This window comes from Rhopalosiphum padi, chromosome 4 (assembly GCF_020882245.1).
Source record: "Rhopalosiphum padi isolate XX-2018 chromosome 4, ASM2088224v1, whole genome shotgun sequence".
Classification (NCBI taxonomy): Eukaryota; Metazoa; Arthropoda; class Insecta; order Hemiptera; family Aphididae; genus Rhopalosiphum; species Rhopalosiphum padi.
In genome coordinates, this window is record NC_083600.1 from 43,340,331 (window position 1) to 43,358,343 (window position 18,013).

An 18,013-nucleotide genomic window follows, 5' to 3' on the forward strand; every position below is an offset into this window, starting at 1 on the left:
AGCGTTATAATAATATAACATCATGTGTTCATAAAGACTTCATAATAACCGTATGATATTTACTGTAATAGAAAACTCCTAGCTGTATATAGTATATGTAATACGAAGTAGATACTTCCATTTTTTAAACCATTTTTAAAAACTTTTCATTGGGAGTTAAATAATTGTATTACTGAACACAAGCGTAGTGTATCTACAGTTAATATTATTTTTTCTTATTAGAAACTTTAAACCATTTATTAGTATAAAATGTATCCTGTATATTCGCTTGTGTTAGACTTTTGTTTTCGGCTATTTATTCTTAGACATTTTAAAGTATTTCATATTACATTTTGTTTTTATTTTTTATTTTGTTTTTAAATTATATAATTTAATTGTAACCTATTTACAATTTAAGTTTTAACGTTTAATATAAATGTTTGTAATTTTCATCCAAACATAAAAAACGCTGCACTCTCTGTATAGATAAAAAAAACTTACTGTGAAGAGGGTTTTTTAGAAACTTATTGGTAAATCAAACTCACAAGTATATGAACTGTGAAGGTAAAACTTCGTAATATGATATAGTTAGTATGATTTGTATTTAAAATTAAATGATGTGTTGAAAATCTAAAACACTGAGTAGTTACGTATATTAATGTATTATGATGTATGTTTATACACATACTACAGGTACTAGGGTTGCTTTTATTATTAAGGTTTATTTTAAATATTGTAGAGTAGCGAGCTTTTAAATTATTTTTTTATTAACATTTTTATGTCAGAAATGTTATAAATACCTTATACATAGATCAATTAATAATGTCTCTTGAGGTTATTTTTTATTAGGTATGCATATTCATAATTCACATAATAATCATATCTAACTAAAATAAACTTATTAAAAATAACTTTTTATCAGAGTAATCCATCATAAACAAAATAATAACAATAAATAATGTACAGCTTAAGTAAATTATTTCTGTAATAAATTGATTCGTTTTTTTTTTTTTTTCATAAAAGGTATAATTCATTCGCGTATAATTTGACCATTTCAACCAGTACAGTTGGGTATGTTAATTTGTGAAATTGGATAGTAAAACTTTTAACTGATACCAAAATAAAATAAAAAATACATACCTATATAGTATGGGTTAATTTATAAAATGTTATATAAGCTAATATATGTAGGTCAACACAGGATTTATTTCATTCGTAGTATTTTCATCGTAATGCATATGGTTACATAATATCACGTTCGTATATATGATATACATACACGGCTTATTTGTCATGTTAATATTTAAAAAAAATGTGTTCAATAGTCAGACAAACATACGTTTGAATGAGCATCAACGACACCTCTATATAACTGCAATAGTTTTTGCAGCCCTACCGTGGTCGTTAAAATTAAATTTACAGAGTAGATATAAAATTCGTTTTTGTATACGTTTATAATCTATATGTGCGTGTGTAAAAAATATCCTAACAGATAAAGTGTAAATTATCAATTGTAGCCGGAATAAGACAATATTATTTCTAACAACAATAATACAATACAATTTACTATTAGTTTTACAGTTTATATACGCATTTCGCTTATACAATATACATATGATATTATAATATAATGTAACTTAAGTAATATATTCTGTATAAATACTACACGTATGGCGTATATATACATATAATATATTATGTGTTTTGGTATTGACGATTTTGGAAATCCTGAAACGTATTGATAATGTGTTTATATACACCGACCGACTCTGCCGGTTATATTATAGATATTATTTCGAAAATATATCGGTATGAAAACCACGTACGGTGCATCTTCGAATAGGTATTGGGTACTTTATTATTGCTGGTTTCGCATTGATTTACAATACAAGCACCCACGCCGCCACACACATATATTTCATGTATATAATACATTACCTATATTATCTTTTGTTTTCAACTCACTCATAAAAACCACTTAACTCGATGCAGGTACAGATTACCTATATTAATATTATATTTTTATCGAGTTTCTATACTATTTTCGCTACTATTGTTTTGCGTAATTGCATCTATAGAGTTAGGTATTATAAATGCCTGCTAATGGAATAATTAATATAATTATTGTTAGGGGTCTTATAATAATTTCTCATAAAATCCCATTATTCTATTATATATATATAAATACACACCTACGTTATTATTAAATTATGTTTTTAACTTTTTAAGTATTTTTTTCTTGATTAACTTCGTATAGTCAATTCGTTGAAATGGTTTTTTTTATAAATCATTAAAATATCACCATCTAACATTAATAGGTGGTTTTTGATATATTCATATGCTGTATTTTAGTCAAATAAGTTTTTACAGTTAAGTGTAGTGCTATACTGTCAACTTATAAATGTATTTATTTTATATAGATTAGATATCGATTACCATATTTTTTTTAATTGCATTGTTTGTTATTGTACTTATACTCCCCTGACGATTATACTTCTCATTATTACAGTTACAACTTGCAACAGGAAATATATTTTGTTTTTAAGTTAGTTAGGTACAACAATTAGATAGGCCACTTAAAGTTTCTTTTAAATTTGCTAACAATGACTAATGAGACAATATACGTTCAAAAATCAATCCAAGCTGCAGGCCACGATTTGTTAGTATTCTCAATATCAAAAAAATCAAAAAGACAATCAACAAGAGCACAAAATATTTTTAACGGACTTTAAATTATTAAAAACTTTTAAAAAAAACTCTTCTAATAAAAAAAATGTATCGTTGTATAATCAATTTATTTACCTCCGAATATTAAAGGGACATATGATAAAAAAACAAACCTCAACCGGCTATTTCATATCTTCTTCGGCCATGCTGTAAACTCGGCTGTGGTATGATTAGTAGTTTGTTCTAAAGGGAATGATATAATTTTTTTTCTGCCGAAATCCGTATGAATTATAATATACAACGCCCAACCAACTAGCGCTGTCGCACGCGTAAAAGCAACCCACCACTCGCATCCCCTCCATTTTGGACACTTTTTAAATGTTTCAACTATATAGTATATAGTACAGTCACAGTCGCACTTTATAATACAATAGGTGTTACATTTCCATTCTTATATAATGTATACTTACTGTATTTTTAAAAACATTGAAATAACAACAATGGTAGTCGACAAGTAGGTAGGTACCTATATATATTTTTAAATTGTTAGTAAACAATACAATGCATAGTTACACAGCTTTTTTTTAAAAAAAAAAAACTTTCGTCTAACGATTTTTAAATGGGTAATACACCCGTAGTTACGCAATAATATTATACAAACCAGTGGTGGCAAATCTATGGCACGCACGCCAAGATGGCACGTTGGTCAAATTTTAACGGCACTCGAAAATATTTGTATTTCTTTTTTCAATCTTCCATAGTTGCATTTAAAAACAAAAAAATTGAAAAAATGCACTCAATACTTACGTTAACATTTAATAATGAAAATTTATTTTCCGCATTATTCGCATTTTATAATTTCATTCATTAATAAATTAAATTATTTGTTCTGTTTGTATATTTTATTTAAATATTTAAAGACAACAAAATACATACCTGATATAAAAAAATGTTTAGTGAATTTTTTAAAACAACCTCACCCTGAGAAAAAAAAAACTAATAAGCAAGTAAAATTTTTCACGTGAACAAAAAGGCTTGCTACCTTTGATATAACACTAAACTATCGGGTTTTCAAAACAAAAATTTTCCATTTCATAACCAAAGTAATACAAAATAACCACAATTTTTCATGTAATGTTTTAAAATTATCTAATAATAATTTGGTATATTAAATTATTATATTGTCAAAATTAACAAAACTTGAAGAACATTTATCATCACTTATAAAATACAATAAATAAAAGGTTGTCGTTGAAAATGTCATAGATAGAGTTTATATGTAATAAAAAACGAAAAATATGTAATAAGAAAAACTTAAAATTATATTAACGTGTAAAATTAAAGTTAAATTCTAAATAATTTATGAATAATATACAATTAATTGTTTTTAATTTCTAATCAATTTAATTTAAAATATATAAAATATAAATATATTTCACAACCACGCGAACGCAAGTACTGACACTGTTGAAAATTCATAAATATATTTTGTTTAATAATTGTTAAATAAATAAAGTTTAATCTAAGATCATTAATGTATAGTTCATAGTTATTATCGAACAGAAACAAATAAGATAAACTATAATCAAGTTATTAATATTTAACTATTACTTTCATATACTTATTTCCTATATGCATTATACACTATTACACTTTTTACGAGTACTATTATCGAAGTATAAATGTATAATACTACTAAACCACCGAAATTGTCAAAATTTACGAAATATGTAAAAAAAAAAAATGAAGACATTTTACAAAATAATGATAAAATATGTATTTATGACGAAATATGTAAAAACATTTTATTGCAAATCACGTGAAATGAATAATTTATCATGTTTTAGTAAAAATATGTATTTACATACAAATCCCAGCCATAGTCATAGATATAATTATAACTAATTATAAGTTATCAGTTATCATTATGTAACTGAATTATATAGAAAAAATATCTATTGTATATATTTCAACGTTTTTGTCAACCACGACTTAATGCTACCATTATTACCTATCTACCTATATTAATGATTTATTATATTTTTAGTAGGTATTCATAAATAATTTTATCAATTTGATGTTAAAAAACTCTGGAGGATCTCGGGATAACACTATTGTGACCACTGCCACTAGTCAGTGAAACCGGCAAATCTTATAATACCTATAATATATGATATACCAATATGTCTTAATATACCTTTTAACATATTATATTAATTGATCTAATTCAAGGCCATATCTGATTGTGAGAAATCAAAGGGATCCGAATCCACCTAAAATATTATCAACCTTTTAAAAATGTTTAAATTTGATTGTCAATAATGACATAAATATTTTGAGACATAAATAATCGTAATTTTGTATGTTGTATCGTTTTATGTCATGTTACGATATTATTGTATAGCTTCTTATTATAAATTGTTATTGATATAGATTACGACCACTAGGTATCGATACCGGTTTACGATCGATGACGATTAATAACAAAAATATTAATTTTTAGTAAACTGTTAATTAAAAATATAATTTTAATTTTTAATATAATATACAGTCGATCACCATACCACACAATGACGAATCGTGTTCATTTTGTTGCTTTAAAATAATAAATTTTGTTTGTTAAGAACTTGAAAATTAATAAATGAAAGAACGTAAATTTAATATCAAATTATTTTTGATCAAATGGCAAATATCAAAACTAAAATATTCAATATTTACTAAAAATATATTATTACAATATTGTATATACATAATATTTTAGACCCTCTCCCAGTGGCGTAGCCATGGGTGGATCAGTGGGCCATGTTCCCCCTCCCCCATCGGCTGTATCAACTTAATATAAAAATGTAAAATATAAACTGTTATTGTTAATTGTTGATTATGTTTTTTTTAATATTTTGGGTTTGCCCCCCCTCCCATTTTAAAATCCTAGCTACGCCACTGCCCTTCCCCACCGTAACAAAAAAATTCTAAATACGGCCTTGAGTCTGATAATCGTAAAGCAAAATTAGTTAGGCAGAATACTATTTCATTAGTACCAAAGTGTTACGGACGTTTTTACTTTCTTTTTAAAATATGACCATGATCACGGAAAGCATTGCGTTACTACAACGCTGCCAAGCGGAAACCGAGTTGGTTCGTAGTCCTTAATAATAATATAAGTAACCGCTAACAGCATCTGTGCAAACTGCAAAGTGTACGACAACGACCATCTGTAACTTTACCTGTCTTATAGGATCTAGGTCAATTCGCGGCATTATCAATATCAAATTTATCCGTTACCGGGAATTGAATTGAAAGACCTATGTTTTTTTTTTAATTTAACGACATATGATAATAATAATAATATAATCGAATGAATAATTTTTTTTATTTATAAATTTTATTGTTCGCGACAACCGGATATCGTTTTATCAATAAGTACCTACTGCACGTCCTCGACTATTCGTATCTCGTATGATAATAAATTTATAAATATAATAATATTACATTTAATATTAGTATAATCATTACGCGGCATCCTTACAATGTAATACCACTATATGACTATAATATAGTCTGTGCCCAATACTGTCTCAATATTATATTTACTACACGTCTACGAAAAACCAAAAATTGTGCCATTGAGACATCTATCATGTATTCAGGTATTTAGGTTATTATTAATTTTAACATATTTGCTAGTTGATAAGGTATCAAATATTTAACTATTGAAGAATAATATTTTTGAGATAATTTCACATTTTTTTTTTTGTAAAATATCATTCAACAAAAAAGTACTTACAAGTTACAATAGTACAATAGTAATGTGTAATATACAACAATACAGTATTATACTATAATATAATATTTTGATCTTCGATCGCACTGATCATAAAATATCAGAAAATATTCAACACAGTATTTCTTTGTTGGCAATATTTTTAAATATGTAGTAAATTTACACAGTAATATATTGTAATAAAACTGTATTATAATTATGAATAAATGAATATTTGATCTCGAAAATATCCCAACATTTGAATTTGATAATTGGTAATTTAGATATCACAATTTCGATTTTGTTTATTGAAATTTATTTTGCTATATAGTTTTTTAAGTACACACTAATACTATATAGCCATATGGGTAGTAAAAACACGGATACAGTTGTGTACTAGATGATTTTTTATTATAAGTCTTTCATTATTTCTTTTACATTATATTACATAATTGTAAATAATAAAAAAAACAACGATTTTCAAAAAAAATATACTATTACTAGTTTTATTGTTATAATTTTTAAGATTTTTTCCCTCTTTATGTGATAACATACATTTTTAATTTCATATTCCGAATCAGAATATTATTTGTAGTATTTAGATATGCATAAATCAAATTTCAGACAATTGGTTTATGAGTTTTGATGAGCGGAGTAGTGGACCAACATTTTAGGGACTACCCTGTGCCATTCGATTAACTTCGCTCATTAAAACTTTAAATATCTATAACGGCTATAACTCATAATCAAAACTACTCATTCGAAATTTAATTTTACATATCGAAATACTCAGAATAATTTTCTATTTCTGAATATGAAATAAAAAATGTATATTATCGTATAAAAAAGTGAAATCTTAAGAAAATAAAAAATATAATTTTTTTAGAGTATTATATTTTTATTGCTTACCGCAATGTAAAAGAAATATTTTCCAAAAACCAATTAAAGTTTATAATGAGTGATCATAAAAATTAAAAATATTACCTGGTTTATTACTATATATTATTAGTATATTACCCATAGACAGAAAATAATACCCATGTTACCTATTACCTATTACTTTTTAGTGTTTTTACCTATTAAGATTTTCATTTTTCGGGTATCACACTATATCAGTCAAAATAAAACTATTTTTGACTTTTGTATCACAAAATAATGAAATATTATCTCTGATAACATGAAATAATACGTGATAATAAATGACGATAAGGTCTAAACTAAGACCACGAACGGTATGAACATTAAAATTTAAAATAGAGAATCCTATATTCATGACTAAGAAAGTAAAACGAAAACCCTTTTTACACGTTTCTATAGCCAATAACTAATAAAAATTACTAATGACAATTCGAATTCGAAATTAAAATAAACTTTATAGGTAATTTTATTTTTCATGTTTTAATTATTTTATTTTAGGAAACCTGGGTTTACTAAAGGGTTGACTATTCAAGCTCAAACAAACTCAAGATCCCCACCTCTCTCCATAACTTCAAGTCCTGGATCTATTCAATCATCTAGCAGGTATGTTTTATAATGTATTTTATTATTTGCTAAATGCAATGTAATTAAATAATTTTGTTTTTCTAGTTCAAGTAGTGGTGTCCATTCGGCACCTCCAAATATGGAATCTGCAACTGAACGCAAGTATGACCCTCCATTTAGGTCTATGTCGGCGCCTGCGCCCAGTAATTCGCAACCGTTATCTTCATCTACTGAAGTGACAACTGATAATTCTGAGGAAACTGCTAGTACGTGTACAGTACCTGCCAACAGCAGCGGTTCAGACCAGCCAAATAGTCCTCCATCAGAAACTGTTTATCATCCAAAACACATACACCATCAAACATCATTACCAATTCTATCTTCAAATATTTTAAACAAACCTAGAACATTTCACAGGTCTACATCAAAGACAGAAGCTGTAAAAAAGTAAGTTTTTGTTTTAGTATACATTTTATATAAATATTAAATATATTTTAGTAAGAATCTTGAATAGGTACCAAAGGTATATTATATTTTGTACCTAAATGTAATTCTTAAAACTATGCAATATTGCATTTTTAGGACTGGTCAAACTTATACCAAATAGATTTGTGGTGGAGCCCTTCCCCACACCATTCATGTTATCACTTATTTTATTCTTCTAAGTTATAAGTTTATGACTATAAACATAACCAACTTAATTAATATAGTAATACAGTCACAAATTACATCAAGTTAAATAATTAAGTAGTTAACTATAACAGCTATAATGAAGCTTTTTAAAACTATACTTACATAGAATGATGACTTTAAGTCAAATAGAGCTCGGGGGCCCCTACATTCCTAAATATGTCTTTAAATAATATACTGTATTTACATTTTATGTTAAAAAAATATATTTTATTGTTTTTCATTTTATATACAAATTTATTTTCTTATAATAAATTGTAAATGTCTATCAGACAAGATACGCAGATTTGTTTCATCACAAATAATGTATAAACCTATATAGAGTCAGTTATTTATTTTTTGCTATGATCTCTCACAGGTAACATAACTAACCGACTTTGTTAATGATAGTGATAAAAATTTAAACAAGTTATAGTAAATCTAACATATTTGACAGAAGTAAAGTTGGTGTTATTTTGAAATATTTTCACCAAAAATTTTTTGGAAGACTAACATCCCCAATAAGAAACTATTAAGAATAATATTAGTTATTGTTAATTGTTTTATTAATAGGTATAACTAGTTCTAGGACCAAGGCACGAATGTTTGTATATTATTTTATAAAGTAAAAAAAAATATTTAATATTGAATTCTTAAAAATGTTATAAAAACTATTTTTAAAGGCATTATTAATTATTTTTTATAATTTTATACTGATTTTAGTATACATTTTTTTGGAGGGTCTTATTTTAAAATTGTGGGATTTAGCTTCCTTTTCAAATTGCATTTTAAGGTAACATGAGCTGTGTTCATTAGGAAATTGTTTTAGAATAGCTTATTCTAAATATATTTTTATTTGATTCAATAATTATAAATAATCTAACAAACTATTCATTTTTTTATTTTTTATTTTTTTTTTAGTTTCATTAAGAGAGAAACAGCTATGTTTTTTTGGACTTGATGAAGAATTTGAAGAAACTGAAAAACTTAAATGGTTAGATAGAAGAAAACGTTTAGCAACTAGAAAATATGGAGAGTTGAAAAATGAATACATAAATTCTGTAAATGAAATTCCCATAACTCAAATAGCACAGGTATTTTAACTTAATTTAGTTTAAAATATTTTGTATATTTTTTTTGTAATACATACTAATAAATAATAACAATTTTAGCCTGATGTATTACAATCTAGTCGAGATATTGATGAACGAGATAGTGCCAATCGTGTTCAATCTTTAGGAAGAAAACCATCTGTTGCTAAATTAACATTAAGCGGGTTATCTTTTGTGATTTCGGTACCTACTATTTAAAATTTAGTTTAGAAAATGTTTTTTTGTGATGTATCTTATCTTATGTATTTTTAATCATTTTATAGAAAACACTTAGTCGTAAAAAGAAAATTATAACAACACCAAATGAATGGTCTCGAAGTTATCCCTCGTCTGTCATATCTGATGCTCCAACAATTGTATCCCAAATGGCTGATGATGTAATTTTTATATTAAATATATATATTTATATGTATTCATAGTAATATGTTTTTATGTATTTGCTTAAATTGTAGGTGTTTTTTGATCGACTCTCCTCGGATAGCGGCGACCAAGGAATAGAACAAGAAGTCGTGGATTCTGGTCGAAATTATGAAAGTTCAATTCGACAACATTATAAAAAACCACATCAAAGTTTCAGAAGATATTCTAGTTGGCAAAGAAATCCATCAAGAAGAGTTGAAGATGATCATATGCCAAACATTGGAATGGGTAGAATTTGGGGCAGAGTATTGGATAGAGCATTTGATAACTCTGATAGAAGGCAGTATGGAATGGGTTTTATTGGAAGAGTATGCAGGTACTAATTAAATAATTAATTTAATTAATTACAATAATTACATTTAATAAAAACATTTTAGACGTTCTTTAAACAAGACAGTCGTAAATAGAAGGGATGTGAAACAACAACTTGATGATTTAGAAGATCACAGACCATTTTTTACTTATTGGGTGACAGTAGTTCAAATTTTGGTGCTATTCTTATCAATATTTTCTTATGGTCTAGGACCTTTTGGTATTGATCTCAGTCACCAATCTGGTGCTGTAAGTACATTATTTAATTATAATTTATTTTATTAACATAATAACGCATAATACATTTTACTATGTAATATATTAGGTCATGGTCACAAGTTTATCCGTACAAATTATTGAATACATAGAACCTTCAAATTTTTGGATAGGACCACGAGCAGTGAGTAACAAATCTATTTTATTCTATAAACATTTTTCTTTAATTTTAACCAATTCATTTTCTTCATGCTATCTAGGCGGATTTAATACATTTGGGAGCTAAATTTGCTCCTTGCATGCGAAAAGATAAAAACATAATGAAAGAAATTGAAAAATGGCGAGAAAAAGAGAGAGAAACTGCTTGTTGTATAAGAAATGATGACTCTGGGTGTATTCAAGCATCAAAAGAACAATGCACAGTAAGATATAAATATTGTATTTCTATAAATTAAAATAATTTATCTACAAATATTGTATTTTACAATTATTTGTATCAATAATTAAGTTAATAATTGAAATGTTTATTACAATTAATTGTCTTACTATTGATAGTTAATTATTAATTATTATTAACAGTAATATAATATCATTAAATATAAATTGCACAGAGATTGTGTCTATATAAAATATTAATGCCCATTCTAAAGATAAAATCAGAAAGAACAAAAACACATTTTTTTGTTTAGTGTTGCAATAAACATATTGCACAGGCAAATTAATGTAGAGTCTATACTCAATAATATATTACATTATCATATTATGTATTTTCTCTTTTGATTGTGTTGAACATAATACTATAATAGTACTTTTTATTTAATAATATAAAACAAAACATGAGTCTTTCAAAATCTATTTAATTTATAAATCTTAAGGGGGTACCAGTTTTGTAGCAATTGTTTATCTCAACTTTTCTTCTGAAGCAAAAATAGTTTTAATCTAAAAATTTATTAATTTATAACTTCTAATAGCACTAGCACAACATAATCTATCTACTGAACTTCATATTGTTTATAACAGACAATTTAAAATTGTAAACATTTTTATGCTAGATTTGTCTGAAAAGAAAAATTCACTTTTTATAATAACACTAGAAAACAACATTATAAATTATATCAATTTAAATTGCATACTTTTCTGAGAAAAATTGTTTGTTTATAAAAACATTTTATTTTTATACACATTCTTTTTATTTTATTTATATTTTAATTTCTTGTCTCTTACCATTGTTGAACATAGACCAGAGTAATATTATAATGTATTTTATATTTTTAATTAAAACAATTAATTGATAATATTCAATTTCAATTTATAATGTTCATAATGAATATTTAGTTAATTAAATGATAATTAGTAAATTATTTATTTAATGATGGGTTATCTGCTAACACATGGCCTACTACTGTTTTGTGTACTGCCACCTTACTATAAATATGAGTATAATATAACTAGTATGAGGTATATTAATGTTTTATTTTCTACTATAGACTATAGTTTGAGGTATCCACATAACTATGGTTATTGTATTATTTATAAGTATTAATGCCTGAATACTTTATCAATTGTTTAATGTTATAAAATATATGTTACTATAGATAATATCAGTTAAGTTGGTTTAGTATCATTAGGTACTGTTTTGTGGTGTATTTTAAATAGTTAATTTGACTAATATACAACTATACAAGTAGTTGATTATAAATTTATAATCAACTTTTTAAAATTAAAAATTAAATTAATTTTAAAGTACATTTTTTAACTAAAGAATCTATAATTAAATTACACAATTATAAATAACAATAATATAAATATGTTTATTTTATTTTGATTATTTGATTATTATTGATTTGATATTTTATGTAAAAACAGTGAATTTATTATAATTTACGTTATAGACTACAAACTATACTTTTATTTCTATGGTAGATAACTTTTTGGGAGATGAACTAAAAATATAATATAATATAATATGATATAATATGTGATTAAAGTGGGGGCTATCATGATTATTTTCACATTTTCTCACTAACCTTAGAACTTGATTGAATAACTAATAAGGTTTTCCATCTCAATATAAACAATATATATCTTTTAATACTGTTACATTTATACTTAAAATAAAAGTTTTTTTTGATTTTTTTTATTATACAGTAAAAAACTGCAGCAAAATTAAAAAAATTGTGCTTTTTTACTTTGTTTTAAATAAAGTTATACAGTTTTAAATATTGGTTTTAAGTTAACTTATTAGTTACTAATATATAAATAGATAACGGATTAGAGGTATTCTTAAATTTGATCTCTATAAAAACTATTTAACCAACAATTTGATAGTTTTATTCTTATCGAGTGTTTGTCTGTTTGTACTGTTTCTAATACCATCTCACAAACGACTCATGGATTGGGGTGGCGGGACTGGTGGAGGAGGAGGAGATGGAGATAAACCACCATCGGTAAGAATGTAGAATCAAACATAAATTGGTTGAATGCTATTGCTTGACTTGTTATGACAATGATTATTATTAAGAAGATAAAGCTTTCCAATTTTGTATATTTATTTAAAATTTAAAGTTTTATGCACTTAAAAACTTTAGTTTATACTTTATTTTTAATTATTATTTTAATAATATTTATATTTTATTCCTAGTAGTATTTAAGTATTTTGTTTGTAATAAAGTGTAGTTATTTATTGTTTTGTTTTAAGAGAACACCATACCTGTACATCATAATAAATTTGCATTCAACAGAACAATTTTTGTGATTTTAGCTTTAATATTAGGGTAAATTTGCCTATTATAAAATTTAAAGTTAAGAATATTATCTAGAAAATTACTTATGGATTTATTGATATTATCATTTTAAAGTTGTAATATTTTACATAGGTATAACTCACTTTAAAATGATAATATCAATAAAAGCATTTGTCATTTTCTATATAATATTATTACTTTTAAATTTGAGACAGAGATAACACTTGCGGGTATGGCATTCTCTTAATAGATATGTTTTTAGATATACTCTTATCTTTATTTCTGTTTCTTTTAATAATAGTTATAATGCATTTTTAGAATTATAGCTATATTTTTTCTAATAACTTTATAAAATACCTAACTGTCATAATCATGATAATTATATTATATTTTAGACATCAATTTCTAAGTGGAAAAAATGGTCTGAAGTTGAATCAGGGCCTGGAGGAAGAATATCTGGTTCTGTTTGTGGCTTGGATCCAAAGTATGCAATTGTCTTATTAATTTATTAGGTATATATAAATAAATTACTTATTTTTCTTAGGTATTGTGAAGCTCCTGCATCTATAGCGCCATTTGAATGGCCTGACGATATAACAAAATGGCCAATTTGTCGTAAAATGAGTGGCAGGGGTAGTGCAAGACATAGCAGTAGTTGGGGTAGTCCATTGATTCAGAAACTAACATCTGCTGAACATATGATTTGCGAAGTAATAGGGCACCCATGCTGTATTGGAATACACGGCACTTGTCGAATAACTACAAGAGAATATTGTGATTTTGTACATGGTTATTTTCATGATGATGCTTCGTTATGCTCTCAAGTATGTAATATTGGTGACTGGTATACAAAAATTAATCATTTCATAGTTATATTTATATATATTAAAATTAATTAAATTTTTGTTTTGTAGGTTTCATGTCTAAATGACGTGTGCGGTCTCATACCTTTCTTTTCTCCTGAAGTTCCTGATCAATTTTACAGATTGTGGATATCACTTTTTATACATGCTGGGTAATTATTAAACGTTTTTATAAATTAATCGTAATTATTAAAATGTTTATCATTTAAAATAAATATTTTATTTATCTTGAAATATATAAAGTACCTATATAATTTCTACTAAAAATAAATAATTTATTTATATATTTTATTATCCACTATATAAAATAAGTGTATTACAATTAAAAGTACAATTAATAATTATAACTAAAATTATATCAATTGTATCAATAAGTTACAAATTTACTGTCTTCAAATTAAATAACAATATTTATATGTTTATGATAATTTTAAGTATAAGTAATATATTTTACCTAAAAATGTATATCAATGTTATTGAAATTATAGTTTTTCCATTATTATCAAAAATGTCTTAATTAGTTAATTATTTTTTTGATTTCTTTTCCAGTATTCTTCATTTGGCAACAACAATTGTAATACAGTATTTTTTGATGAGAGATCTTGAAAAACTGACTGGGTCTTTAAGAATAGCCTTAATCTATTTGGGTTCTGGTGTGGCAGGTAATCTTGGCAGTGCAATATTTGTGCCTTATAGAGCTGATGTAAGTAAATTCACATTATCATTCTTTATGAATTCAAAATCATTTAGATTTTAAAAATTAATTTTTTTTTTATATTATTATATAATATTAAATTTTTTTCATTTATTTCAGGTGGGTCCAGCCGGTTCCCAATTTGGCCTTTTGGCGTGCCTTATAGTTGAAGTATTGAATTGTTGGCCTATGTTAAAGAGGCCCGAGCAGGCACTTTCAAAACTATTAGCTATCACATTCCTGCTGTTTCTGCTCGGGCTACTGCCTTGGGTAGACAACTTTGCACATCTATTCGGTTTCATTTTTGGATTCTTATTATCTTATGCATTGTTGCCATTTGTTTCATTCGGACCATATGACCGTCAGAAGAAAATCTTCCTGATATGGGTGTGCCTGTTATCTGCATTGTTCCTGTTCTTGTTGTTGTTGTTACTATTCTACCTTATACCAATGTATGATTGTGAAATGTGTAGTTATTTCAATTGTATACCCATTACTAAAGACTTTTGCGCCAATCAGAATATTAATTTTAAAAAAGATGACTATACGGTATGACAAATGTGGTGGCGACGGTGCAAGACCGCGCATACGTTAGTGACAACATTTGCGAATTGTTTTGTGACTTTAGCCACCTCCTGTAAAATGCTTGAGGTACTCGTTGATATTTATGCTCCCTTTTCAGTGGTAAAAAGGAAGAATAATGAATATAATAAAATTATTATAGTTATTAAGAAATTTACTTATTCAGTTTTATGTTATTGTGCAAAAAAATCGTTAAAAATAATCAAATTGTATTATTTCTTATAAGTTATAGTATTAATTTATTTACATTAATAATGTACCTATGTTACATATTATTAGTATTGACTGAATTATTTTATTAGTATTTTATCATTCAAGTGTGAGGGATAGCTTAAAAGTCAGTGATAAATTATGTAATGACTTTCAATTTTAAGTATAAGAAAATTAATTAAAAATATATTTGGTGAATCTAATGGCTTATTGATTGAAAATTGTAATTCACACAATTCTTAACCAATATTTTAAAATCGTTCCTTTTTAGATTATACATCATTTCATAAAAATAATAATTTTCAACTTATAAAATGATTACTCCCTGTTTCTGGTACATCATTTAAAAAAGTGGTACTTGTTTATTGTCGCCCCGCCACAGCACCACCTCATCGCCATGTCATTAGTAATTTATCATTATTCAAATTTTTTTAAATACCTTAATAAAATTATATTAAGTAAATAATCTCTATAAATTAATATAATTAATTAATTATACACAATTAATAATAAATAATAATTCATCATTTCATTTAAATACCAAGACTAATCCTTTTATATAGTTTTTTTTTTACTATTATCACACATTTGATTTGTTAAAAATACAATATCTTCTTAATTATATGCTTCTGTTGTCAAAATTTAATCCCAAGTTTAAGTAATGTTACAGTGTATAACTATCATTAAAATTAATTTTTAACAATATTTTGAAATAATGTTTTTAATAAATCTAAGTAAGGACTTACACATAATCAGTATGATACCAAATATTGAAATATACGACAAAAAATAATGATAAATTAGGTACCTATATTATAATGGTTAAAAATTTTAAATTAAAATACCATTCAACATTTTTAATTTTTAATTTTTAATAAGATAATATTTTCCATTTTTCCATAAATAGATCACATACTAAACTTGCCTATACATATATATAATAATATCAAGTTGCAGAAATATACCGATCATAAGTTTTGAATTTATTGATTGAAAATTGCCGATTGGTGGTTGCTTAATGGCGGAGTCATGCAATTTAATACCATAAAAATAATATATACCTATCTATATAAAATAAAATTGGTTTTAGATTCAAGAAAATTTTAATTATTAATATCTTAATTTGCAGAGTAAATTATTTTCTTATATTATTACCTATATATTTAATCCAATTTTTGAAAAATGCAATTTTATTATTTATAAATTATTTAGATTTATAAATTAATCATTACAAATGTGTTATACAGGAAATAACTAGAAAAATAAAATCATTTTAACTGTCTTATTTTTTTTTTTTGTGTACGCTATGTTAAATATTTGCGCACAAATACATAATGTGTAATACAATAATTAAATATTATAATAATTGGAGCATTACAGATTACATTAATATGTATTTATCTAGCAAAAATAAATGACAATGTCTTGAATTAGATACTTACAGTCCAAAACATTTTGATTTAAATTTTTGTAAATAAAACGATTCTAATTTCCAAAAAAAAAAAATATAAGCATAATAATAATCATAAAATATATCTACAATGTAAAATGTGTACGATATAACTTTTTCTAACACTTAAAATAAAAATTCTTTTTTTTATAATTTTTCATTTTAATGTAAGAAAAACCCAACAACATTGAAACGCAGCTGAGATATCTTAAATTTTAGGTAATATATTGTATGTTTTATTAGTGTAATGCTTCAAAGTTCAAACACTATGCAAAACAGTATCCGCAAATTTATCCACATTTTTTAATCATCCCCCAATATGGCCGTGTTCGTGCGCATAATATTATTCTATATTTTATATAATTGTATCTTATAGGAATAATATTGTAATATTTTATCGGCTGTCGCGTTAGGTATACCGTATATACAGTACAGATAATTCATATATAATTTATAATTGTACAGTTATCGTATATTCGTGTCTAATAATAATATAAATAACCATCAAAATCATTTTATTTTTCTGAATTTTCAGGGTAAAATCCTCAAAAAAATCTCACGGTTGCTTTCGACGGTTTATTTATTCCTTAATTTTTTTTTGCCCACCGAACACTCCGCTTCGTCTCACACCGCCTTATAGATCTTCGATTATTATGTCTAAGCGTAAGTTTTAATGTAATGGTAGTATCCAGTATAATAAGTTAGGGGTACTCGTAAATCGCCGTGGTAGGATAACAAGACCATGATGATGATCTAAGTCCTGGGAGGTTCCCTCATCGTCGTCAACCTGTAGGTAATGACTAACAATGCATATTATATTTTATCACCGAAGTACGTGCGCGTCCGCTTTATT

The 18,013-nt window shown here is 25.5% G+C and overlaps 1 protein-coding gene across 1 annotated transcript in view; it reads left to right on the forward strand.

The window, feature by feature from the left end:
- LOC132930988 (inactive rhomboid protein 1) overlaps nucleotides 1-15,913 on the forward strand; it is a 62,450-nt gene extending 46,537 nt beyond the window's left edge. The window contains 16 exon segments of the mRNA XM_060997145.1: nucleotides 7,823-7,927; nucleotides 7,994-8,335; nucleotides 9,479-9,503; nucleotides 9,505-9,651; nucleotides 9,730-9,852; nucleotides 9,933-10,046; nucleotides 10,122-10,405; nucleotides 10,467-10,650; nucleotides 10,727-10,801; nucleotides 10,878-11,039; nucleotides 12,981-13,064; nucleotides 13,757-13,845; nucleotides 13,906-14,185; nucleotides 14,276-14,376; nucleotides 14,774-14,927; nucleotides 15,039-15,913. Coding sequence (XP_060853128.1) covers nucleotides 7,823-7,927; nucleotides 7,994-8,335; nucleotides 9,479-9,503; nucleotides 9,505-9,651; nucleotides 9,730-9,852; nucleotides 9,933-10,046; nucleotides 10,122-10,405; nucleotides 10,467-10,650; nucleotides 10,727-10,801; nucleotides 10,878-11,039; nucleotides 12,981-13,064; nucleotides 13,757-13,845; nucleotides 13,906-14,185; nucleotides 14,276-14,376; nucleotides 14,774-14,927; nucleotides 15,039-15,473 — 2,704 coding nt within the window. The 3' untranslated portion in view covers nucleotides 15,474-15,913.
- Nucleotides 15,914-18,013: the final 2,100 nt, after the last annotated feature.